The sequence below is a fragment of the Amblyomma mixtum genome, chromosome 2 (genome assembly GCF_055824585.1).
Source record: "Amblyomma mixtum isolate Tamu chromosome 2, ASM5582458v1, whole genome shotgun sequence".
Lineage (NCBI taxonomy): Eukaryota > Metazoa > Arthropoda > Arachnida > Ixodida > Ixodidae > Amblyomma > Amblyomma mixtum.
This window is the reverse complement of record NC_143013.1, coordinates 255,036,584-255,063,703: the sequence shown is the minus strand read 5'-3', so window position 1 is coordinate 255,063,703 and position 27,120 is coordinate 255,036,584. Positions and strand designations below refer to the sequence as shown.

General features: G+C 45.2%; 1 protein-coding gene and 1 pseudogene across 2 annotated transcripts in view; both read left to right on the top strand.

The window, feature by feature from the left end:
- Positions 1-18,076, top strand: part of LOC149363601 (putative N-acetylated-alpha-linked acidic dipeptidase) — a 28,681-nt gene extending 10,605 nt beyond the window's left edge. The window contains exons 9-20 of the mRNA XM_089573589.1: positions 850-949; positions 1,028-1,120; positions 2,010-2,095; positions 2,957-3,076; positions 3,744-3,826; positions 3,929-3,992; positions 4,615-4,780; positions 5,568-5,661; positions 7,252-7,495; positions 9,315-9,396; positions 11,096-11,191; positions 11,656-18,076. Coding sequence (XP_089429715.1) covers positions 850-949; positions 1,028-1,120; positions 2,010-2,095; positions 2,957-3,076; positions 3,744-3,826; positions 3,929-3,992; positions 4,615-4,780; positions 5,568-5,661; positions 7,252-7,495; positions 9,315-9,396; positions 11,096-11,191; positions 11,656-11,866 — 1,439 coding nt within the window. The 3' untranslated portion in view covers positions 11,867-18,076. The remainder of the gene's footprint in view (positions 1-849; positions 950-1,027; positions 1,121-2,009; positions 2,096-2,956; positions 3,077-3,743; positions 3,827-3,928; positions 3,993-4,614; positions 4,781-5,567; positions 5,662-7,251; positions 7,496-9,314; positions 9,397-11,095; positions 11,192-11,655) is intronic.
- A 1,453-nt stretch (positions 18,077-19,529) lies between these two features.
- Positions 19,530-21,883, top strand: LOC149363600 (selenoprotein M-like; annotated as a pseudogene). Its single transcript, XR_016289090.1, has 4 exons — positions 19,530-19,739; positions 19,862-19,932; positions 20,060-20,138; positions 20,957-21,883. The product of XR_016289090.1 is annotated as a selenoprotein M-like (transcript).
- The last annotated feature ends 5,237 nt before the right edge of the window (positions 21,884-27,120 follow it).

The window sequence follows — 27,120 nt, the reverse complement described above, 5'->3', positions numbered from 1 at the left end:
GCTGTTGTAGCCAGGTAGAACTGCATCATGGCTAAGGCCTGTAATTTTTTTCAAATTCTGCGAATTGAGGAGAGAGCATCTTCAACATTCCACGGGAAATCTTTCGCAAAGCAGCGATCGTCATGTTGCCACTTCTTGTCTTGCTGTTTCATGTTTCACGCTGCGCAGTTCTGTGCTGGTTCGCCTTTTTTTTCCCTTCCCTACTCCTCTGACCCTCTCACTGCCTTCTTCTTCTCAGCCTCCTGCGCCACCTTTTTTGCATGCTTGTAGCGACTGTTTCTCACTAGTACATGCCACATGTTTCCCCTCAATGGCCCAGGGTCATTGAGACCTTGGCTTTTTCTCACAGCTCACAAAGGCTTGTGGGTGAGCACACTATATCCGTAGCTTGGCTCATAATGTAGCCCACGGTGCTTCCTGAAGCAGGCGACTTAAGGGAAAACAACTGCCGTTGTATTTGTGCAAATACTCTAGTACTGCTTTTCACTGGCGCCAGTATCGTTGGTGCCAGAGCTGCAGCGCTTCACTCGCTGCTTGCCTGAGTGAAAAAGGGAGCAAGCATGTCAGGGCATTGGCAGAACTTTGTTCGTTACCAGATTCTACCTTTCAAGAGAGTTCAGATGATTTAATTAATCAAATTTTCATTGTTCTACCATCCCTACTGGTGTCAAAAAACTCAATATCATAAAAAAAAATAGAGAATAGGGTTGCTAACACTGAACTCCACGAAAAATGCTAATCAACAATTTTTCACGGAATCATGGGAAACTAGGGACTTAAATCATAGCATCAAATGGAATAGCACACTCACTTCTTCTTCCTTGCATCATTTGTTCCACCTTTCTTCAGATGATGTGTACATGCCCCCAAGGAGTGACCGCAAGTCCCTGGGCCTCCCCTCAATTCCCGTGCAGCCTGTGAGCTACAACGATGCCCGCCGATTGCTCAAGTAATTCCTTGGTCCTCGGCATCGTTCGTTGTCGTGTGCTGGTTGGCGCCTGGTCTGACCGCACATTATGTATTGCAGCAACATGTCCGGCAGCATGGCTCCTGTGGAATGGCAGGGAAGGTTGAACATCACGTACAACCTGGGCCCTGGCTACAGCACTGGAGATGACGTGTGAGTCCGTTATGGAGCGGGACCTGGGAGATGAGATGAGGTGTGGCCCAGATGCATAAATGAGTGTTAGCTAACACACAGCATGGTTGAGCTTTCCCCGTTGAAAAAAAAAATGCGGTATAGATTTTTTTAATCTGTTTCCAAGAAGATGTGTCGGTTTCTTTTTAATGTTGTGCAGTTTGAAATGGAGGCAAAAGCATTGCTAAGCTAAGTCATTAATTTGGTAGAACACAGCACGAATTTACAAGGTGTTTACCAAATCTCTAGGCCAGGGGTTCTCAAACTTTTTTGCTTGGAGGAACCCCAAAAGCCTTCAATAAGTTCGAGGGAACCCCCCCCCCCCCCCTTTTCACTTACCAGCAATGTTGTCGAGTGCATTTTTGCAAAGAGAGAGTTGCAAAAGTTAAATGTTTATTGCACAGATTAATACAAATACTAATGTGATGGGTGGTACTGCTTCCCTTTTAAGAGCAAGTCAAAGCGTGGCTCAGTAGCACTCAGAGCCAGTCTCATATCAGCTGCCGGGTCAGGGCCGGTGAGGGTTCTTGCGGAACACAAGAAGGCAGCCCGCGGAACCCAGTTTGAGAACCCCTGCTCTCGGCGATGTATAGTTCAGTCTGAGCGCCAATACTACAGACCATATTTGGAGCAAGTCCTTCTTTATTTCAGTCAAAGTGAAGGAACTTGCAAGTGCAAAAAGCTGTGCCTAGTAAAAGTTACTTAAAATGAATGCTCATTGCATCATTGATATTGGAACTGCTGAACAAAAGCAAAGGTGATGTCTGAAGTTTGTGCTATTGGTCACCTTGAACTGTTTGCTTCTTTGCTAGTGCGAAGACATAGACAACTGCTGCATCCACCCCCTTGATGATGACTTCATCTCTTGCAGCCAGGTGGAGCTGTCGGTGCACAACATCCTGCAGCGGGCCAACATCTACAACGTTATCGGTGTCATGAGGGGCAACTTTGAGCCAGGTTGGTTCTCTCACCTGCGTAGCCGTCCATATTCTTTGCACTGTTGCTTAAGTTTACCGCTTCTTTGTAGCGTGGTGTTTGCTCATTAAATTCACTGATGATTCATTGCCTGGCCTCTTCAGATAGATTTCAACGGCAGTCAAGGCTGTTAGCTGAAGTTCTTTTATAGCAAGGGTTGACCAAGCACAAGATAAGATGCAATTGAAGCGAAAGATTCTTTGCAGCATTTCAGTTAACTTGTCTGGACGCCGCTTCGAAGGTTGCGGGGAGAGGAGGACCAGGGCTGTGAGCTGAGATGTGCTATCATAAGCCCGTGTCTTAGAGCCATGCCCTCCTCAGTCGCTTTTTTTCTTTGCGCTGTCTTCACTATCACCGCCCTTCATCCTCTTTCGTGCTCCGCGCTCGGTTACGGCAAGGCACACTGGTCAAACCGAAATCGGGCGCCTAAGAGCTGCACTCTAAAATAATATACATTCAACTTTTATTAATGATTCATTTCGGAGCTAGCAAGGGTTGCTTGGGGATATAATCCCTTGCATGCTATTGTCATTGACATCATAACTATTATCAGAATATCATGATGCAATATCATGAGGTATGCTTATACTGAATTTAGCACTGTTATTTTCATCGTCATCATCGTAACCACCACCATCATTGAGGATGTTTTTGTAGGCTAGTTGGTGCAGTACTGGAATTGGTTTTAAGCGCGGAAAGACAGCACATGAAGGAACGAAGGTAGGGCTCTGTCCTGTCAACTTCGTTCCTTCCTGTGCTGTCTTTCTGCGCTTGAAAGCAGTACCACTACCATCGTTTTTCAAGTGGTTAACACTGCAGCAAGTGTGTGGTACACCTGTGCAGGCAGGTACGTAATTGTGGGCTGCCACCACGACTCGTGGACCAAAGGTGCTGGGGACCCTGGCACTGGTATGGCTGCCCTCATGGAGCTGGTGCGACTGTTTGGCAACCTCAGAAAGAACGGTGGGTGCCATGCACTTGCTCTGGTCATGTTTAATGTTTAAACGCAAACATCACAGAATGGGCTTGCATCATAATGATGGGTAATGATAGAATATTGATGGCTGGCCGCTTTTACCATTTTTATATTTGTAAGCTTTCAGGTCTCTTGTACAGTTCTTTGTTTGTTTTTTCGAAAGTAAAAGGTACAAATTATGATTAGCATATAAATGCAGTGTAGAAAACTTGTGACCCAGTTTTCACTCATTACTTCATATGAACTCTCGGAGAACTTTGAGCATTGTTGCTATGACGGCAGCTTAGTGTTTCTGTTATAGCGGCACTTGGTGAAAAAGCTGGCGTTGTCCATGCGAAGCCTCTGCAAGCAAAGCCTCGGCCCTCCTGAAGCACTACCCACTTCCAACCATTTAGCTCCGAGGCCCTCCACAAGGCCTCCCTCCACCCACCAGTAACCCATGCAGCAGTGGAACTAGAAAGCAACGACAAAATCAAATTCAAAGAGGCAGTGGGAAAGCCAGCTACCCTCCAGATACATCATCCACCCAGCAAAAGCATTAATTTCAGTAAAAGCATCAAAGTGATCATCGAGGGTAAATCCAACTGGCAGCCTTCTCACGTCAGGTTTCATGACCATCCTTTCAGTTTTTTTATTGTTGCCTTTCATTTGCAGGTTGGTCCCCTGGGCGGACACTGGTGTTTGCAAGCTGGGATGCAGAAGAATTCGGCATGGTGGGCTCCACTGAATGGATACAGGTAGCTGCACGTTCCTTCCCCAAGCTGCCCTTTCTTCGAACGCCCGTGAATCTTGGGAAAGAATGCCTTAATATGTGTGCCGTGCAATCTTTTTACCCATAGGCACATGAGCAAGAGCTGTCCTTCCGCACTGTGGCGTACATCAACCTGGACCAGGCAGTTTCTGGTGAGGGTGTCCATTGTGATGAATGCACTTGTTGCATTTTGTTTTTTTTGGGGAAAGGAGTGCACCGAAAAGAACTTCCATATTGTGAATTCGTAAAGAACAGTCTAGCAGATGGCACTGTTTGTAAGCAGGCCGCGCTATAGGCAGTGCGATCATTGCTGCTGCAATAATTTGATGTTTGGCTGCTGATATCAAGGTGATGGATTCGATCCTTGCCACGGCAGTTGTGCTTAAGCGGAGGAAAAATGCAATAGCGCCCATGTGTTGTGCGATGTCAGCGCACAGGAAAGAACCTCAGGTGGTGTAAATTAATTCAGAACCTTCCAATACGCCGTCCCTCATTGCCCATGTGTCACTTCAGGGCGTTAAACCACACTATTCACAGCTCAATAGTTTTGGCCACTAGCAGTGACATCCAGTGTTGCCAGCAGTGTTGCCCAGCTTGCATGCTCACCGAGAATATCTCAGTTCCTCCACTTTAATTGTCATGTTCGTTTCTTGGGCAACATGCATTTCCTTCAGCATCACTCGTTTCGAGCATGGAAGTTGAGTGCAGTTGACAGTCCTGCACAGTGTAGGTAATGCCTTACCCATCTTTGTTCCTCGTGTGTAACGTATGCAGGGAACAGCTCACTGTATGCGCTGGCAAGTCCACTGCTGCGCCAGGCACTGAAGGAGGCCACGGAGTTGGTGCCCTGCCACGAGGGGTCGCACTCGGACATGAGCGTCTACGACATGTGGAGAATGCGCAAGCCCCGGGTGCCCAACGATGCGCACGCACCGCCCCTGTGAGCCTTGTCTGCCTGCTTCTGGCTTTCGGACCCTCTTCTTTTCAGATATCAATGAGATCTTTTGTTTTCGAAAATTGTTTCCTTAAGCGATTGTTTCCATGCCGTATCTTATCTCATGGGCTCAGTGTCTGTCTATCTGTCTTGCTTTAACCTGCTACAAAATGCACCAAGTGTAGCTAAGAGAAGCTTAAAAAATATATAGACTCTGTCCCTTTTGGATTCGAACCTGGGTCAGTTGGTGCAAAGGTTGGCATTCTGCCACACCAGCCGATTGGCATTTGAGGACAAGAGCTTGTTTGCATGCATCACCACTTACATACCTTCTGATGGCAAACTGCATATGCTGGACACTAGAGTTACGGTCATGTCATATTAATATTGGGGAACATCCCTTATACTGTGACTTTCATAAAGCATATTACAACACAGCTACCAACATCGAGCATATCTCTAATCTTCCCCCTCTCTTTCCTCATCTTCTGAAGAGCAACTCGCACAGCAACAGGGGGCAAGTTGTGCGCCATTGTCCGACGACCACTCAGTTTGGAGGTTTCTGAGAGCTTTGAACTAGAGCTTCAATCTGAACACCACAGCGAAAAAAGTAGTCCTTTTTCCTTCTTTTTTGCCAAAAGCAGAGCCCGAGTACGCATTTCTAATGATATGGCAGCAACATGTAGTTTTTTTTTGACATGATATTAAGAACAGCATCAGACAGTTCATTGTCTGGCCTGACTGACCTTGTGTCTTACGCTTTTCGATATTTTTTTTTTTGTCTCTGCCCCAGAATAATGCCTCCAGCATCGGGCTCAGATTTTGCCTCCTTCCTGCTGGGTCTTGGAGTGGCGTCTGCGCACCTTCAATTTGTGGGAAGAGATCCGGTGAGCAATAATCACACTGACTCCAAAAGCTAAGCATTGTTGTGGCCTGGTACAAAGTATGTTGCGGAAACAATGCAGGATCTCAGTTGTTTATGTGTAGTAGTCTTTAGGCCACTGTCATGGCCTGTATTTCCATGAGGTATAAAATGTACATTTTGCTAGCATTTACTGTGATTTATGGCCAGAGGCTTGCTTTCTTATGTTAACGCATTGACTTTTTAAATGCCAACATCAGTGTTTATTTGTATGTACAGCAGTTTTGTAAGTGTAGACGTTCTTGTGGTTTGACCACTCACGATATGCACTTTGGATTGTACAGTTTGCTATGGCAGTGTATGCAGACAAACACATCATTTCTGTAGGGGTTGAAATTCATTTTTATACAAATTACGATCAATTAAAGCTTGCTATTGCTGTTCCAACAGTGTTGCTTGAATGCAGTCGAAACAGTGTTCTTTTCTTGCCATGCCTGCAGTCTTTCAGTTTTTGCTATTACAGTGTCTGCTGATACAGTAGACTCTTGTTATGATGATCTCAGTTACGACGAATTCTCGGATAAGATGAACAATGTGAGACCATTAGGTTGGTTCCTCGTAGAATTCAATGTAAAAACTGCTATAAAGAACTGTTTCACACGTGATTCGGTTAAGACTAATTTTCGCATGGACCGCAAACCCCAAAGACCCCATGCAACGACCCTCATGGATCATCTGCTTAGCACTGTTGAACAAAGGAAAAAATGTAAAACACTTCCATTACAAGAAAATGCACCCCAACACGATAGCTTCCACGCAATATAGTGTCATTGGGCAGAGAAGCTGTCCTGCAGGAGTGCACTATTCTTGCGGGGAAGCTTTTTGCCGATGAGGAATAGGCAGGGCACCTTCACTCCTGCCTGTGCGGAGTGCAAAGGTGCCAGATCTCGATATTGTGCACATGTCACGTGCCATGCATTGCCATCGGCGGACTATAAGACACATAGGCACACAGTGCACTGCTCGCAGACATAAGACTTAAACAGTTGGGAGCTGCATTTTTAATCGACACTATGTCGCAATATGCGTTATCGCAGCATAGAGATGATGCAAGTGTTGAGCTGGAGTATTGTCATAAGGATGTGCTTTATGCTCGAACATAGGACGGCTGAAGCCGCCTGTTTTAAGCACTAAATGCTTTCAGACTGCATTCTATGTATGTGTTCTCAGGAATTAATTTATTCACACCTAAGTTAATTACACAACAAACTCAGTCTGCCTGTGTTGGGGGCAGTCGAAGCTCTGCTAGGAAAGACAGCAGTGGCATAGAGACCGACAGCCTGCAAATTCGAAACTTAGAATACTGCATCTGAGCATCACAGGACAACATCTATGGGAAGTTACTGGGAATTGAACAGCAACCAAAAGGATGCAATGAAGGTTTGTTTTTTTGTGTATGTGTAAATCCAAACAATGCTGAGATATTCGCTGCTCAGCCTTCCATGTTTTGATGTACTTTCAGCCATAAGATAAGCTGATGATTTAGAGCAATGGAATGAGCACCTGGAGTACCTTCTCACCAGCAATTGCTGTGCACGCATTTGATGATTTGCAGGCTTCGGACTACCCGCCATACCACACAGCGTATGATACATACCAGGTGGTGGTGAACCAGACAGATCCTGGTTTGCGCTCGCTGGCCACCCTGGTGCGGGTGGTCGGGGTCCTGTTGCTGAAGCTGGTGGACTCGCTTCAGCTGCCCATGCATGCAGCCGACTATGCTGAGCAGATACGCCTGGACTACACCGTCTTTGAGAAGACCTACTCCCAGCTGCTCAGGGACCACAACATCGACCTTGGTCAGTAGTGCATGTTGACGCTGGGTTTCCTGCTGTGAGCAGCCCTGTGGTGTGAGAGGTGCCGTAGTCCATTTTGTTTTGATAACGCTGTGCACGTACTGACAATTTCATGGGTAAGGCATGAAATTTTTTAGCATTGTAAGAAAGCAGTTAACTTGCTCCAAATGCAGAGATATATGGTGGTCAGAGGGCCGTTAGCCGTTAGTGTCATTTGAGCATGCTTTATTCTACATTCTTGTGTTCTTGCTTCAGTTTTCTGTGCCGCCACCTGGACTTTGGTGCCGGAAGTGAATTGGGAGGAGTAGAAGTTTTCTAAAATTGTACTGGTATCTTTAGCTGTGCAGAAAATGGATTAGTACTGGATAGTTTTGGTGTGTGCAATACATAACTATCAAATTTATTTGCATATTTATCAGTGTACTCACAACACCAGTTTATACCTTTACAGGTGGAGGAGGTACAGGAGGAGGTACAGTCGCGAGCAAAAAATATTAGCACAGATCACTGGCGATCAGAATTGGGATATCTCACCACGCGGCACTGCGGTTCGCAGACCTGCCTATCGGGCCGTTTCCATGTTTGCAGCCTAGGGGGGGATGGCAGGAGCGCACACCGCCCGAGCGTTGAAGTGCCGACCCTATGTGACTGTGCATGCGGCATTTATTTTGGCTTGGTTATCATGAGCAAAGATGACCTTTTTTTTATTACTGTTTTTTTTATGTCCGCGGTGGTTTATCAAAAGGAACTCTCGGGAACAATAGGTGATAGCGCTGCTTTTAGCCAGTAATTTTGCTCATCCATGACAGTCCGCTGAACCCCCCTAATACTGTAGAATGGGAACAGCCCGGCAATTTCATTATCAGCCTCTTCACCACGCGCAGCGCCACGCATTGTCATTCAGGTGCCCCGGTGTTCTGTGATGTGTACTAATCTTTTTTACTCGCAACTGTACGATATACAAGACATTAAGGACAGATACAGGCGGCAGAGCACAACAGCTGCATGCCAATTTTCAGCTGGCACAGCATCGCAACACGCATTATCATGGCACAAAGGTGGCCCGATATTGGTGCTGCATGCGCACTGCCTGCAGTGGATGCAAAGATGCATAGTGCATCTGCCTCTTGGGTGCATTTATGCTGCGGAAGGAGTGAGATAGGATAAAGACGCACAGCTACCCTGCTAAGCACGTTCGGAGCGCACAAGCCTCAAAAATTTTAAAAAATCTGAGGGAAACACAAATAGCAGTCACTACAGGAGAGGCAGCGAAAAAGTGAAAGGAAAAAGAAAAGTGACCAAGTTTGTAGATGAGTAGGATGATGTGAGCTTTTTTCATGCCCTCATTCCTCAGTACACTTTATGCATAGTGGCATATATGTTCCATTTTCAATTAGGTATCCTCCCTATGCAAAGCCACTTTATTCATTTTTTTCATATAACACATATTAGGACATGCTTAGCTGCTTGCATATCTTTTGTTGGGGCCCTGCTATGAGACAAATTTTTATGCAAGCTCATCTTAAAGAGAGTCTACTGTATTTAGTGTGTTATCCTGTTTTGTACTGAGCTTTTTGTTGCATGTAGAGCTTTTTCTTGGACTTGGCTCCACTCTTAAAGTTTTCCCTCGCATTTTTTTTTTTTTTCATCTTCTTCTATAGTTCGCTTAAAATTCTAGACTTTGGCCATGCCTAGCTGATTTTATCATGTTTGAAGCAGTTGTACCCATGGCTTAGACTGATATAGAGACCTTCGATAGGCTACATCGTACACTTTGTATTGTAAGTTGGAGAGTATTTATCTTTTCTTGTGTTCTTTACAGAGCCACTGTCCAAGGCACTGGTTCGGTTTGAGCAGGCAGCACTGAATTTTCATGACAACTATGAAGAGATGAACAAGAACAAGTAAGAGCTGTTTGGGTTTTTCTGTAGAATATATACTTAAATGTTTTCAGTCTTTGGTTACCAAGAATGCCTTAAGCAGAGTAGCTGAATTTTTAAGGTGTGTTGGAGAAAGAATATGAGCTGTAGGGCAAGCTATGATCCGCTCTGAATATCACTATAGGCCCACTTGCTTATACAGTCTAGCCCGGTTATAACGAAGTCGGCAAGAATCGGAAATCACTTCGCTATATCCGCCATTTCGTAATATGCGGACTACAAAAAAAAATGCAAACATCGGCATACCGATTTATTGCCGCTGAAAGAAGTCGTCCAGCGTCCCCTGAACACGTTTCGCGAGTGCGGACTTCAGGATTGCGGCTTCCATACCATCCAACTGCGAACCAAAGATCTGGTCGAACTCCGGACTCCCGAGGTACATCCGTAGCGTGTCAACAGCTGCGATGGCCGCTGCGGAGGTGACCGGCTTAGGGGCACAACTAGCATCGTCGCATTCGCTGTCGGAGGCGCTCTCCGCCAAGGTCTCTCCCATGACACTCCCGGCAACTTCTTCAGTCGTCAAGTCCTCGGTGGCAACAAGGTCTTCGTCGGCGAAAACGAAGTCCATGTGGCTTAGACCCGCAGGCACAAGGTTCAAGTCGCTAGCGGAATCCCAAAGCTGCTCCAAGCAGGCCGTCGCGGCGGCAGCATCAGCGGTTGCAGCGACGTCAATCGCGGTAGCTTCGTTCCCGTGACGGCCGTGACGCCGTTCAAGGACGGCGCAACATGCCACGAAAGGACGCCGTCAGCCGAATTTTGCTCTTATTTTCGCGGAAAAAATCGCCTCAAGGACGCAAAAATGTGTTGATTGGGAGATTATTTTTCGGTTGGTATTAAATCTCTTCGTTATATCCGCTGACGCGCTCTTATTTACTTCGTTAAAACTGGACCCAAAATGTATTGCAAATGCAAAAATGGGAATGGGAAATTGAAATCCCTTCGTTATAACCGCTATTTCGCTATAAGTGGCTTCGTTTTAAACGTGCTAGACTGTAGTATGTTGCTGTGAACAAGCCTAAATCTAAGACCACATTAGTTATAATTCACATGGAGCATGTGACCACCTTCTGTGGCCCTTGGGCTGAGAAGGCCCGCACCTATATTCACTGTGCATTTTGGAAGTGTACATGCGGCATTGAAATAACTGGTTGGTGCATGTGAATTACGTGTAACAAGTAATGCTTTTAATAGTTTCCCTTCAACTGCTAGCTAATGGATTAGGCATCAGTAATGAAGCATTTAAGGGTAGTTCCATCGCATATGAATAAGAAACTCAGCACTGTTGCTAACTCCAAGGTATTTATGAAAAGACAAGCACATACGAGGACCGTTTGTCATTCGCAGAGGCTTGGTGGGCAGGGATTCGATGCAGGCAAGAAAGCACGAGCAATGAACAGCAAATCGTGCCACTTACAAAGCCAGCAACATCTAAGGGAAACCTTTTATAGCTCTGGATTTTTGGCGCTTCTTTTGTGTGCTTGCTGTGGTGGTCTTTGCACATGGGCCAGTCCTCACATGGGCGTTGTCTACCACGAATATACACAGATGGTAGTTAATACTGGCCCTACTTGTTACTGCTTCTGATACTTTTTCTGTGGATATAGTTATGCACCTTTCTGTACAGCGATTCACTTCGCTGACTTTCGTGTTTGCCTCTGCACAGCTTGCTCCTGGCACTTCAGGAGTATAACGACCGCCTGATGCAGCTGGAGAGGGCATTTCTGCTCCCAGCAGCCTATCCGCACCACCCGCACTTCAGGTGAGAGCTCTCGATGGTAACACAGCAGTTGCTTGTGGTGCTTTTATCATGCAGCCGTTGAGCTCAGCCAGAGTCCGTTTGACTTCAGCGCTTTAGCTTCAACTTTCTCATTTTGGCGTATCAGCACCACTGGATATATTACCAGCTTGTGCACAATACGTTTCTCGACCACTGTGTGTGTGACTTTACAGTTGACAAGAAAGCATTGGTGCTTTTTTTTTTTTTGCACATCATTTACTATAAAGGCGGTATGCATTCAAAAGAATGGCCCTTCTTACTCTCTTGAGCATCATAAGACCCTACAGTACTTGCCTGTAGGGTTTCTGAAGCGTTAAAGAGTATTAGATGTTCATGCTGTAGTATACCTGCGAGTGCCTCCTGCGCTCACAAAATCCCGTGAAAGCTGTGTGTCGAACACGTTGCATCATGCCACTTTTGCTCTATCTGGTGGCAACGTGATGCAGGCACGTGATCTACGGGCCGGACGTCGACAGCGGCTACCAGAGCGTGCTGTTCCCACACCTGACGGCAGCCATTGCGAGCGCGCGGCAGGACAACCACTCGCCCAGCTGGAACCGGGTGCGCGAGTGCCTCTCCTACGTGGTGCATGCGCTCCGGTCAGCCACCAATGTGCTGAGCAGCGCCGTCCTCACCAGGCACAGTGGCGACCGCTGAGCAGCAGCAGCTGCATTGGCAGCCCTCCCACCCTCTCCACCCCATTCTGGTCGCCCACTGTGCTCCGTCTTTTATCTCCCCATGTCCCCTCCCGCCAATGCTTCTTCCTATCTTGGTATACATTGCACCATCAACACACGAGAACCATGAAACTTTTGCAGCAAGAGTGCACTCCATTCTGAAAGTCATACTTAGTATCGGAGCTGAGTTTGAAGGCATTTGCCTCTTCGTGCTGGCCTTCTTTCTACGCTGTTAATTTGGTGGTTCAGAGCGTTTGTCAAAGTTGTTGTTAGGAAAGGGAGAGTTAATCTGAAAATGCGGCCAACAAAAACGCATTCTCGGCAAGAATCACCGCAAGATTAATCACCCCACTCTTCGTTTCGTCTTTCTCTACGTTAAATCTAGTGAGCTACATCCTCCGTTGCTTCTGCTGATGCTAACCGAAGGCAGGAAGAATTGATCTGCACTTCTTGCACGCTAGTATTGTGATTTGTACACCAACGGCATATAATAACCTTAGTTTGAATCCCTTTCTTGATGTTTCGCCTCTTTCTCAGTTGCCTCTGCACACGGCTGTGCTTCTTTGCTGGCATCTTAGCTCAGTTTAGGCAGCATTTGGAAAGCACTCTCATATTGTTGTTCTGTCATTGCGCCGTGTGCTTGCAGATTTCCCTGACATACCGCAAAGCCGTGTTTACTGATAATTTGTCCCTGTTCAGTTTAACTCTGCACTGGTGATGCAGTGTGATAGCGAAAGCCATTTGCATGGGCTGTAGAATGGGGTGATTGATTAAGGCATGGATTGGTCCACCACTGTGCCATCCTGAAAACTGCAGTTTGGTATAGGTTGGCCAAAAGAAATCTCAACTGTTACCTTATAGTCGGTAATTTCGGCCAATGAAATTACAATTTGTTTCAGTCCTTCAAAATAAAGTTTAATCAAGTTTGTGCATCACATACATAAATTTTACTAGAGGCAAGATGTAACGTGCTCCCCACATGTTTGACAGCACTGTATTTTTGAATGGAATGTGAGGTTCTGTGACCGTCCGCATGATACAAAACATGATATTGCACCGTCAGCAACACCTTTCAAACACATTATTCGTATGGTAATCATGTCACTCAGCATAATCTTTTCAAGTGCACCTTGTCTTTCTTGCCTTGCTTGACATAGCCATGCTGCTGTTCTGTGAAATCTGAAAGCTTGCTTATGACACATCTTCACTCACCTGTCGTGCTTCTATCATCAGCATGTAAGCTTTCTTTTTTTATGGCTTTCGTTGCTGGCATTAGCTGCTTTAAAGAGCCCACCGAAAATAACCGTGCCATGTCCATGCTTCTTAACCGTCCTGTCATTTTTAAACAGTTCAGCATGGTTTGTTTAGTTACCAAGCTACGAACACCTCATGAGGCACCCAGATTAAAAGTGTATTGGTCACAGACAAGCTGAATGGAAGTCCTCTGCATACAACCAAATAGTGTTTAACTTTCCCATTTTTTTACACATTAGTTTTAACCTTCTTGCACAGCCACCATGAAGTTCTGCGTGTGTATTTGAAGTCTTATAAATTATAGGTAGGGCAGTACCCGGATTGGGCAGAATATCTTCAGAATTTGAAAGCGACTGGACAGCTTATACATAGTGAAATTTTTTTCAAGGGCTGGTATACTTAGGCAAAAACTGAGCAGCAAAACACTGGAAGAAACAAACTGTGACATAGAACTTAGCGAATGGTCTGCTGCTTGTATTAGTAGTTGCACTGTTTTCATCCCTCTGCTCCCCATTCTTACGGTGCATGTTTTGCTTTGCTTTAGGAAACCTCACAGAGACATCACAATGCTATGTGGTGTGAAAGCATGCCAGAAAACAAGTTGTTCTGACAGAACTCTCAAAATTGTTGTCGCTTTCGCCATGGTCATGTGAGATTTCGTGGTAACAAGTGATGTTCACAGCTTTGATGATAAGAGTTAAAATAACAGGTGCCTTTCTGAGAGCGCTTTTTTCCCTAACGTTCATCCTTAGCTGAAGCTATGGGGATTTGAGGATATAATAGTGTTGGTGACAGTTGGAGAACTTGCCAAAGGGTGTAGAGAAAAAAAGGAAAGCCTTGTGCTTTCTTTGAGTCTGTGGTTGTGGAGTCTGAAAGCCAAAACCAGGCTGTGATGCGTGCTTTCATTGTCTTTTGCGCTGTACCAGGAGTGTCTGCACAGCGTTTCTGGTTTTGTCTCGTCTCTGTTGATTGCTCAAGCTTTACGAGGCTGTGTATACCCTGCGTTTTTCAAAGCTCTCTATCATAATTGTGTTATCTGAAGGCCGTTGACTTGGTGAGAAGTTTGCCTTCACGATTTTCTTTGTACCGTCTGGAATTTTCTTTCTTTTTCACTTGTAAAAAGATGTTATTGGATGCAGAAATGCACAAAGTTAATTTTTTCATGCATGCTCTATGATTTGGAAACTGCAAGCTGAGGTACCTAGCCTAGGACTTCAGAACTCTTGTGTCCCGCAAACTTTGTATGTGTTGCCGCTGCAAGAAGTGCAATACTAGACTCTGAGAATTGTTGTGAATCTCTTTTTTTTTCTTCTTGCATTAGGAGAGTATTGGGCTGCCCGTGAGAGTATTCCTATTTATGTATAGTTTGTCATCTTACCTTATCATTGCACTCTTTCTATTTACAATTGCTGTAGGATATACAAGAAGAGGACTATCCCTTGTCCGCAATTCTGTTGGGGACACTGATTCCTCATTTTATATATTAAGACGCCTGCCATTCATTGTGCAGAAGCGACTCGTAACCTGCTTCTTGCATGCATAGTTGATGACAGGACAGTAACTACTGGGCCTGTTAGGTGATCATGCGTAATTACTATTGCGTAAAAAGAGAGAAGGGTGATGCACATCACACCAGCAGTGGCTTGACAAGCATTTTCCTTTAAATTGATTGTTGTTGCTTTTTCTATGCTGTTGTGATAAAGAATGGCAAACTGCTTCACCATGAGAAGGTCTAGGATCTCAAAGTACACGTGTTGTTGAGTGCGCTCTTAGCTTTACAGCTTGAGATACCGCGTTGTCTTCTTTTCTGTAACTATCTCAAACTCAACAAGTTTTTTTGTCATGGAGGATAACTACCATCAGTTAAAATTAACTTTTTTTTTTTTTTCATTATTGTGCGCTGAATTTGATTTTAGTCTATCTTAAGGTTTTGTGTTCTATTGGTATCAAATTGTCACAGCTGTGGCTATCATGTGTTCATGCTGGTACTGGTACCACTTAATTACCAAGAAATGCTTTCATTTGGGAAAGCGTGTGTACCAGTTATCAAAAATAATTTTGTGTCTTGAGTTTGAGAACATTCATTTTATTGTTCAACCTGTCATCAGTGTTTTTTAGCTGTTCCTTTTGACAACTTTGGGCATCAATTTGATCAAGATGCTACACTATCTTTTATTTGGACTGTGGATGGGTGTACAGGAATTCACTTGGCAGCTGTTTGGTACCCATAATACAAATGTCCCTAGCTCTGTCAATTCAGCAGATATTCAGTGCATGACATCCTTTATAGTTGTTATTCTTTTGTTCTTACATAGTTATTTACCTCCCTATTTGTATTTGAACCCTTTGAACTGTAAATCAAAACATCACCTTGTAATCAAATGAACTCTAAACCAGAACATCAACTTTTATTGCCACAGATAAGCTCTTAATCAAACCAGTGAGTTTCCTTTCTTTCGCTCTTTTAATCGCATGTTTATCACCATATTTTACTGTATTTGCTCCCCATTTGCCTAGGTACCTTGGAATAGGTGCGTGTAGTGTAAATACCCGTTTCAGCACTTTCAGCAATACCCTGTTGTTAAAAAGTTTGACTGCCTTCACCCGTGTGACTAGTATTGATTGCAGCAACTATGCCAACTGGCGCGTTGAAATGCATAGACTATCAAGTTCTCCCTCCCGGTGTTAGCTCGCGTGTCACTGGCAAATGTTTGAAGAGTTGAAAAGTCTCCTATCTGTGCTCTTTTGTGATGGCAGCTAGCAGATGGCACGTTTGTCTGCCATGAGTCTTTCACCGATTTTATGCAACCGCATAAGAACACAGAAGTGGACAGTGAGTGCCAAAGGCGGCCACTCTTTCAACGACCGAACTTGATCCTTCTTTTTGTTACTCTCAGTGTTGCACATCCTTCGTGGGTGCCCTAAGGTTGTTGGCAGCCTTTTTTCATCAGCTGCTGTCGGTGGCACGGCTGTGTAAGGCCCCTCGATGTAAGGCAACAATGGTAGCTGACTGAGCTTTGAAAGTCTGCTGGTTATTCATTGTATTTCGCACTATACCATGTCTCGCAAATCATTGCCGCTAAAGTGCCCGCTTCAACTCTTGCTTATCAAGGATGAATTCGAAACACTGTTAGTGAATTACATCGGTGCACTTTTGGACGGTAGTAGTGTGAACTGCTCTCACGTGCCAAGAACTTTTCTAGCTCAGTTTGTGAGTCAGTTTTGTGGGTTTGAATCTCAGCCATAACGGCCATTTTAATAGAGATGAAATGCAAAGGCACATTGTATGCTGTGTGATGCCAGCATGTGTTCAAGAACTCTCAGTGGCCAAAATTAATGCAGGACCCTCGATTAGGATGCCTCTCATAACCCACGTGCAGCTTGAGAACGTTAAACCGCAACATACCACAACATACCACTCTTATTTCATGCCGTGTGCGCTACCTTTCACTCCAGTGGCAGTAAATTGTGAGACACAGTATAGATTGTGGCAGACGTTGTTTTTCTGACATTTAGCTGTTAGTGACATTCCATTAGCGGAGCCTGTAGTACCTGTATAATGTGTCATTCTCCTGTAGAGGAGAAAAGATCAAAACTTAGAACGTTTTAGTATTTGTTTTGCTAGAATCCCTTGTAGCATCTTTGCTATATATGGTTGTGAAGCGCGTGCACGACTCTGAATTCACTGTTGGTATTTCATGGCCAGGTGGAATCTTAGTTCAAGTTTAGGAGCGTTGCATGTACCAAGTTCATGTACAGTTCTGATGGTACAGACCCAGCGTAAGCAAGGGCTGGCAAGGATTATGACTTGTGTTTACAGAGAGTGTGTTTCGGGACTTTTGTGTTTTGTTGCTCATAACACGGTACCCAACACGTATTGTTTCAAAGTTATTTCGAAAAAATTGCAAGTGATCTTCAGTATTTTTTTTTTAGAAGGTGGATGTTGTTTGTGATCATCATTCACACTTCAGTTGTGGTTTATAAGTGGGTTTAAAGTGCTGAAAAATTCAGTTTCGGAGTTGTGCGTCAAGTTTTTCTTGCTTAAGATGAAAGGCCCGAAAGGGTTGCAAGAAACTACTGTTGATGAATTTTTTGTCTTGTGTGATACGTCATGAAATATTTACACAGTCAGCTTTCGGTTACAACTATGGTTTTGGTCTCGTTATAACTGCTCCTTGTTGTGGGCCTTTTTTGCAGGTGGTCTGGGAGCAAAATTCAGTCCTCGCAATCTTTTGAAAACAGGACTTTGCATGAAATTTTTTCCTAAGGATGAAGAGATAATTCTGTTCTGCTGTAAAATTTCAAAGCAAAGGACTGTTACCTGTGATACCTCACTTACCAAGGGCTGACTTATCTAAAATTGTGAGTCCCTAACCCCTTTTAATTATTTATTGACATATTTCTGGAAATTTTTTTAACAGCTGTTTAATCTTTAGTGCACAGTGCAAGTCTTGTGAAGCCACAATCTTTCAGAATCTGAGCGTAGTGGCTGGACTGTTACCCTCTTTGTTTTTCGAGACAAAAGTGTGTATTTGTTTGTCAAAACACGTTCTCAAGATTGGCCCCAAACCTGTAAATCAGCTGCCTGATGCGAAAAATTAGTTTCACTGGAATTCAATTGCAGCTGTTAATGTGTAGTCTGTAGAGATTGCTTATTGAGCATTCTACTAAATTGTCAAAGATTTACTGTTTTAGTTGTCGCATTTAGTTTGTGAGGAGTTACCTTTTCGTCTAGTCTTATACACATATATTGAGTGTTCACAAAAATGACTGAGAGCGCTGTCGTTATTTACATTCACTTTATTGCGTCTTATTCAATGGTCTTCAGTTTCTGTTTGGTATTTCCATTCATGCCTATCAAGAATGGTGGTGGTTGTGCAGGTTGATGTACTGTACATGTTGCAAATAAAAGCCATTCTCTTTACACAAAACTCAACTTGTTTGCATGTCTGCACTGTTGTTCAGTGCTGTATAGACTCTTGGGTCACTTTTACTGTCAAGAAAAGTGTGGAAGCAATAGCCATCATGTGTCGTTGTTGCCACTTTATTACAGGAGGTTATATTTCTTGCATGTAGTGATTGGTGAATGAAGAATTATGTTCCACAGCTAGAAAGCATTTTCTTATTTGGTCTTGTTTGAAGAGATTAAAATCAAAAATGTTATGTGAGTGTACTGCTTCATATACACACATAAACTTTACCTATACTCAAGATAAATCGATATTCAAGCCCTGTCTCTCATTGACTTTTGCATTGTAAAATCTGCTACACTATAGGTAAAACCATATGTTGATTCGCACTGTCTTTCTGGGAATGCTAAACATTTCAGAGATGTCCAGACCCAATATACTGCTAGATCAGCTCTGCAACATTGCGTGGATTTCGGTCAGAAACCCTGAGTGCAGCCCCATTTAGCATCACATAGAAAAAGCAAAGGCCATACAAAGCAAGGCCTTTTTTTTTTTTTGAGCAGGAAGATTTGAGAAAGGTGCCTTCCTCTTTTGCCGGGCTTAGCTGACAACGGGGATGCCATTAATTCTGCATAGATAGACCTGGTAAAAAATTAAGAAACAGCATAAACATTCAAAAACTAGCCCATAGTTCAGGACCTTATTGAACCTGATTTATGTGGTTTGTTGTTTATAAGCAGTGTCATAAAGGCTGCTGTATTTCACCTCATAGTGTTCGAAAATGGTTGAAATTGGTGCGATAGCCTGCTGCTAGACACGATAGAGACAGAGAGCTAGAGACAAAACGTTTATGCATTGCTCGTAGCGTCTTGGGAGTTTTCGTGGGTGGAGTCCCTAGTTCAGGACTCCTGCGGCAATTGGGCCCGTTCGACCAGTGAAAGCTGATCGCCGGGTTCCCAGCAAGACAGCGCTACCTCCCACTGCTCTGGCGTGGCATTGAGTCTGACTGGGACTGCAGGGTTGTGTTGGCATCCCCATGCGGCTGTCTCTCCGGACCATGGGCATGCGGGCCTGTATGTAGTGGGGTGTATCTTGTTTAGAACAAATAAGCATGGATATGTCTGTCTCCAACTTAGTCTGCTAGACACGAGAGACTTATTCCTCTTTGATTGTTTTTGTTGTTGCCTTGGTGGCATGGCACATACCCACGACGGGGGATTGGCCAGGGTTCAGTGCATCCACCGTATGTTCATTTTCTTTCTTTTTTTGCAGCCACCCTCTCTTGCCACTTGTGCTTTATTCACAGGGATTAAGGTGAAAGGTTGCCGGTTGTTTTGCGCGCGACTGGCGATTTCTTTTTTTGCTGCACAGTTTTGCCGTGTTGGCGAGCAGTGATTGGCGTTCGCGTCACAGCTGGCTCCAGCTGGCGCTGATCTGCAGCCAATCCGGCTCTCGCCCCATAGCCGAGTTGAGCCGAGGCCGATCCATTGAGCGTAACCGGCAATCTCCCCGGCATCACACACGCTGCATCCAAGCGGACGCGGGCGTGGACTCCTCTGTAGCTTCAGCGCAACGCAGTTCACGATGGTGCGCGGCCTTGTAGCCGTGCTTTTATGCGCCAGCTTGGTTTTAGGGGAAGAAGTACATGAGAAACCCGAGGACACTGTCATCACCCACGCTCGCGTAGAGGTACGGACCTGTTTCATTTTCGGAACTGTGGCGGTTTTTTGTGCACTCGTGTGTTGCGAACGCAACTGGCACGGCAGCGGTTGCCGTAAAAAATGTCTACGTGGAACCCTCTTCCGTTTCAGAGCTGCGGTGGATGACGACTGAATGCCTATCCCGAAGTGAGAGCGTTTGTCTACGAAGACATTCCTCAGTAGTATCCTTTTTTTGTGCGTTCTGATTTAGCTCGCAAAAGAATTGCGTGTTCATACACCTCTTCCTTTTGCCAGTTGTTTTTTGCCGATCTTAAATTGATTAAAAGGATCCTTGACGCCCACCACCAGTCACAACGCGGAGTTTAAAAGGGTCCCCGGACACCCGCCCGAGATTCTTTTCTTAAATGCGAACGGCGAAGAAGTCGAGGTAGGTATCTTACGTTTTGCTTTTGTTTTGAACGGATACCCCAAAATCGAGCCAAAAATAATTTCGATATGTGTACTCTTCCTTGCTCATACCACTCCATGGAGTGTCGTATAGTTACGTCGGCCCTCTGAGTATTCAAGTTGCATTGAATTTACGCAAACAGTTTCAAAGCCGTTGTTTTTATTGTTTTCTTTCTTTTGGGAGAGGGAAGGGGGCTGCTTCTTGAAAGACAAATTGCACGTGGAAGTTCTCTAGCCCCAAGAGTGAGCAATAGAAATTTTCAGTTTCAAATTAATGCTTTTATATGGTTTTGAGTCAGCTTGTTCTCAAAAGGTGAGCGCGCCAACAAAAAGGGACTTAACTGAAGCAATTCTTTTAAATTTTTAGAAGCATTGATTTTAAGTGTTTTCAGTTGTAACTTTCAATTATTACCTAAAGTAAGTGCCCATTCTGAGCAATTTTATGCCTTCCAGCATGGTGTAGCAGAAGCAGGTGGTAAATAGCACAATTTGGTTGATTGAAGTCTACTTTACCACATGAGTGTGTACATAATGATCTCTGTAAATGTCTGCATCAGTTCAAATAATATCCGTGTATTTAATTGACCCTTACCACAGATTGCTGCTAGTTCGGCAGTCAGTTTAGTGACATCTTTTACGAAGTACTAAGAACATGCAGTCCATATAGGCACAGAAAATGTTTGCCACATAGCTGGAAAGCTGAACTTGGTCTGCTTTGATGCGAGGTGTTAATCGTTTAAGCGTTGCTACTGCTGTGAACTTTAGGCAGGCTTGACTACGAAATATTTTCATTTCCAGCGCCTGAACATGGAGAAAATGACCCGTGCGAAGTGCAACCAGATGATGCTCGACCGTGGTTTCACCAAGAAGGAACCGGAGCCAGAACAGGATGAGTCCGAGGATGAGCTCGGAATCAAGGGAGAACTTTAGGCTCAACTGGAGTGCAGAGCTCAACATGCACATTCCACATTTCTGCCTGCTATGCAGCTGTTCAGTATGAGACGCAGTTGTCAGTCATGCTGTCGAGACAGGAAGCGAGGTTGTACGCAGCAGCTGCGCTCGCAGGAACTGCTGCGAAAACGAAAAAAGAATAAAATGCAGCCTGATTCGAAGTGGAGAGCCAGCTTAGTTGAAGCCAGTGCTCATGTTTCCGTTTGTCATTCTTTAATTCAGCGTAATAGGATTGTTCTTTTCTAGCCTTGCTAGAAAGTGCAACATTTTTCAATTTGCCGAATCTTCAGTTATTGACGCAGTGGAGACAATCATTGTGTGACAATTTGACACAAACTGCGCTATACGCTGTGCATCTTAATCTGTTGTCAGATCTAGTTGAAGCTGTTCCTTAATTTGGTGGGCGGTCAGGTGCACAGGAGCTAAGATAATTTTGGTTCCTGGCAGACGCATCGACAAGACTTGTCTAGTATGTTTTATGTAAGTGGATGACTGTGAATCATACTGTAAGGCTGTATTGCAAGCTGTTTGTGTTCCTGCTCGTTGAGATTATTTGTTACGTTGCAGAATGTTTGCATCTCCGATCTTTTATACGTTGGCCACCGTATGCCAGCTCTTGAGCTTCTTTGCAGTCACTGATCGGGTCGCCTAAATGAAGTTACTGCCGGAAAGTTTCAAAATCGGCTGTGATGGATGTCATGCATCTGGTTTTTGGTTGTACTGGAGCTCTGACTGGTGTTGGTGATGTACATAAATAAAAGATTTGGAATAATCTTTCTTGCACTTGAATTTTTTTTCCATGAAAGAAGATATCAAAGAATAGATCTTCCCTTGAAAAGTGGGCCAAGAATAATGACTTGAGAGCTTTTATTTGTTCCAAGCATATCTATAGGAGCTTTATAGGGATCATGGCTATAATGTGGAACACTCCACTATCTGTTGTACATCACTACGTTCTGCAGTGGCAAAGCAGTTGCTTCCTATTACTGGTACACTTGCTCAAAATATTTTCTGAAATTTAAGAAACTGTTACATCGAATTTTGGATGTGACAAACAGTATGGATGTTTGGCTGGTTTCCCACAGAATTGACTTTTATAGATTTCACATCTGACTGTCCTCTTATGAACCACTCACTGTTCCTTGGTCAAGAATTGTCTAGAACTGAGACTTCTCACAGCAGTATTGTAATAAAAATATTCGAGAAAAATCTGCGGAGCAGCACTAATGAAGCCTGAGTTCACCCTCTCGCAAGCTCACAGAAGGACTGGTGGCATTTTTTGGGGCATTTTTTGCGGAATTGTGTGTTAGCCGATGGGGTGGAAGCTTGCCAAGCAGCCCAGGTAATTGGGCCAGTATTGTAAATGAATGGCTTCATTGCTGACCTTTGTGGGATCGGCCTTGCCAATACATTGCCAGTATTGGGCCGATTAGCTGTGCTGCTGGAGTTGGGCATGTTGATGTGTCATCATCGTTACAATGCAAAAGACTAGTATGAGCCAAGTACACAGATATGCAGTACGTAGGCAGCGCTGTGTCTGTTTACTAGTTTCATCCTCGTCTTTTATGCTGTAACAATATTATAGGTTAGCAGCTTTTTTTTTTTTTACTGATTTGCGGAAATCGTTGCCTCTCAAATAACATCGACTCTTGGGTAAGCCGAGAACTTTCTGGTGTTTGAGCAAAATCAGTGGATGTTTTTCAGCGTTTATTTCGTTTCGGGAAGTCGGTGTTTTTTGGCTAGTTGCATGGTGCAAACTCTAAAAGCTGTGATTATCGGTGAAGAAAAAAAATTGTTAAGAAAAGCGAGAATGCATGCAAAGAGCTTAATTTTTTTTACCTCATTCGTACACGCACTATGCACAGCTTGTTGCAGTAGGAGGCCTGCTCACCTCTTTGACTCTCTTTTGTTGGCATGCTTTTGTTGACAGCACCAACTTCGAAAATGCTTGTTCAACATTAGGACTGGTGTTAAAAGGAGGTCTGGAGAAAAGAAGCTAGCCGCGCGTATACAGTTTCAAAAACAATGCAGCGACGACCACAGCAGTGGCAAGTTTCGGCCTCCAGCTACAGCTTCGCGCAGGCATCGTTCGTCCTTCACTAAGGGTCAGAAAGTCTTACAGTAGTGAACAAAATCTTCTTGCAGCTCGGTCTTCCACAATAGTCAACAATTTGAACATGTATCTAGAGGTCATCTGTGAACTCCAAGTCATAGTGGTTGTTTCGCTAGATGTTCTTAAGCAATGTGTCTGAAGATCTTGTAGAATGACCTAGAGATGCTGCGACCTATAACCCTAGGTCCTCGTATACCATACTCATTTCACTGTCCACGATTCAGCGGCCTTTTGCAGTTCCTGATTCCGCTTCTTTGGCAGGGCGATAAGCTTCACATCTCTTGTAGGAGGTTCTTGCTCCAACTGAAGGGTCTCCATAACTTCGAGTAACAAGATAGATGTGAGATAGATGCCTCGTATAGAAAGTCCATTCTCGGAAGTTTCTGCAAATATTATAGCTTAGACCAGCGCTTTGAGTTTTCGGCTCCTTTTTCTGACGGTGTCAGTGCTCTTCAGAAATGCCGAAATTTGCCATTAATGCTTCACAGCATCGATGACAGGCTGATGGAAAATAGTCATGAGGGGCTTACTGTGGAGATGGGTGTTTTTCAGCTTTTCGTCGGAGTCATGATTTAGTACTCTCCACCGCGACAGTTACTGCTTTTGCCCATGAGCTCAGCCAAATTCAAGGCTTCTTTACTGTACGGCCGCGGCGGTCGAACTTTTATGGAGGCAAAATTCTAGAGGCCTGTGTACTGTGCGATGTCAGTGCACGTTAAAGAACCCCAGGTGATCGGAATTTCGAGAGCCCTTCACTATGGCGTCCCTCATAGCCTGAGTCGCTTTGGGACGTTAAACCCCCATAAATCAAACCAAACCAAGCTTCTTCGCTGTAGATTTAAGAAAAGTGGTGCCCCGCATCGACCGGTGAACTTGGTACTTGAATCAAGTGTGCTACTTGTGCTTAGGTGCTTGGTTGTTCCCACTGCGCTTTTCAAAAGAGGAAACGAAGCACTGCAGCAGTATTCTAGTTGACAAGGGTTTGAAACATTGATGGCACAGTTCTGAGTGTCTCCCCAGTGCTTCTGTTGTTTGAAAGGCAAAAGAGGAGGATTGATTTTCGAGGAAAAACGGCTGTTGGCCAGCCTCAACACGGCCAGAAACCGGTGGATTTTTGGTTTTAACCGATGCCATACCTTTTTACAGGCAGATGTTTATCAGCGTTTTTGCGGTTAAAACTATAAAGTACTCGGCCTACTCATGGAAGATTACCCTTTATTCTGGTTGGACGAACAAAACTTTTTTTTTTCGTTTTCCTGAAAGCTTCAGTGAAACTCCTTCACACTGCAACGCTGTTGCCACCTTTATTGCCCTATCCTTTCTGTGTTTCGCCTCCGTATCGTGTGCCCTGTCCCTACGCAGCTTCGGTGCAAGCTCAGTGGTTCAGGCGCTCGTCTACCGAGCCGGAGTACCCGGGTTCGAACCCGACCTCGGCGGCCACGTTTCGATGGAGGCGGAACGCATAAGGCACACGTGTGCTGTGCGGTGTCAGTGCACGTTAAAGATACCCATGTGGTCGAAGTTATTTCGGAGAAAGCTGCGCCATTTCCTTTCCTAAAAAAATTGGTAGTGGCTTAGCTCAGCTATGCCAGGATATACGTAGCGAGAGCTACCTTGACGTCTCCGCTTGGCAAGACGTTTTCTGCTCCGCCGCTCATTCACGCGCAGCGCGGGCGCGGCTCCTCGCGCGGCGGCGGCGAACTGTGACGTCATGCGCCACGCACCTGCTGCGCCTCTCTGGTTTCGCGCATGCGCACTCGGCCTCCCAGGCTGACGGCGAAATGCTCGACTGGGTAGCGTAGTGTAGCTCTCACTACAAAAACCAATTTACCATTCGCGACCGTAGAGCTCACGCCTGAGTGCACGACGCGCAACTGGAGCAGCCGTTCGATCGCACCGCGGAATTTTTTAGGAAATAAGGAAAGGCGCATTCAGTAACATCGCTTCTTGGCGGATTTGACCATGCCTTGAAGGAGGGAGCCGTACATACTGTGGAGGGCTCCAGATTAATTTCAACCGTACGTCTCGTGTTATTTCACGTGCACTGACGCCGTACGCGGGCGTCTTACACCTCTATCGAATATAACGGCCGCCACGGCCAGAACTGAACTGCCGAACGAGAATGAGCAACCGCGGTAGTCCTTGGCAGATCCGCAGAACAACTGTTGAAAGCCTGAAAATCAAAACAGTTGCAATCATGGTTGCAGCTGTGCAGCTGCCACGCAGAGCCAATCGGAGGAGGAGGCAGAGAATGCGCGGCCCTCCCTCTCCGGTCCTACGTTCCATATGCGCAGCACCATGGAGGCAAGCCTCCAAGGCTAGCACGCACAGACATGCGAGCGCCGCGCATGGGCCGTAAGCACACAGACGGCTTTCTCATCATAGACGCCCCTGGCGCGCCTTCCTCCTTTTAGAGCGCAGCTCTTTGGCGCCCGTTCCTGCGCTTCGCGGCATCGCCGTTGTCCCTCGTAACCAGCTCCGCAGCCGGGTCAATGCGCTGCTCTAGCTGCGCGCGCTCCTGGCGCCATCTCTCCCCCAAGCCGAAATGGATAGCCGCCGCCGTTCGCCGCTGCGTGTAGCCCCCTCACCCGCCCTCTTCCTCCGTGGCGGTGACCGCGCGGTGTTCTCCGGTTGCCAAAGCGCCGGCTCGGCATTAGCGGATCACGGTGCGTGCATCCCGAGCCGAAACGCAGAGCCACGTTCACCTGACTCGCTAACAGCGTCAGCGGCATCAGAACATCCCGTTCGTCTCGCTCGTAACGCCTCCCACGGCTGTGACAACCTCGCGAAATACTTGCACAGATCTCGTCTTTGAGAACCAGGCATTGGTGCAGCAAGTCGAGCATATATCCATCTATTTCTCTGACCGCAAAGCTTCCGTCATGACAATCGAGAACTGTTGGTGGAGTGTTTCTTGAAGGAGTGGGTGTGAAAAATAACTTGTCTGTAATTGTACATAGACGTCTTGCTCTAATTCTTTGCCTCAGTCTATCAAAAAGCAGAAACAGCTGATGAGCTGCACTCAAATTTCGTATTAGGAAGTAATGTAATCATCGGCAATTTTTTTTCTCTAGAGAACACAACCGACCACAGCAATCCATAATCGTGTGACGTCATTGCACTTTTAAAGAAAATATTCCAATTGGTCAAACTGTCTTAATTCCAACTGGTTAGCAGCAGTTCGCAATTTTCACCAGGTGCTCGAAATTAATCTGGAGCCCTCCACTACGCACCCCTTTTCTCCGCCTCCCTTATCCTTGAGATATACACCGATAATTTACTTTGCTTTTCCTTTCTTCAAAAACCAATTTTCAAGAGTTGAGGCTGAAACTTTCATGAGAGTTTAGGGCTTACCACGGGGTTAGCAGAGCACTCCGGGAGGATAATAAAAAAAACAGCGTGGCTGGGAGCCAATACAGTGAGAAAATGAAAACTACAGATGCAGTTCCCTGGCTCAGAGCAAAGGTACATCGCTGCTACCGACTCAGCCAGTCACGCTGTTGCTGCGTTGCTTTTTTGGCCATTATACTTTCTTGTTACAAGATTTCATTAATTTTTTCCAGCAACGAAATGTTTCGGCACACCCGACATTTTACATAGTGTTTTATATGGGGCACCTTTCCAGCCAATCCTCTGGCAAGGTTGCGTTCTTAGTCTAAGTTTGTCTCGTACGCAATCCACTCTGTGCAGTAGAGCTACAGATTTCGCAACTAAGTTGCTTTCTAGAGCTAGCAGGGCTTCATTTTGCGTTGCCTTTACTGCCAGGAATGCATGTATATTGTGCAGTGATCGACTATTTGTATACCGTAAGCTTCACAGTTTAATCATACTGGTTTACTGCTGCGTATTCACACCTCAGTTAGCAAGGTCGACTTATCAGGTTGCACCCAGCAGCCTG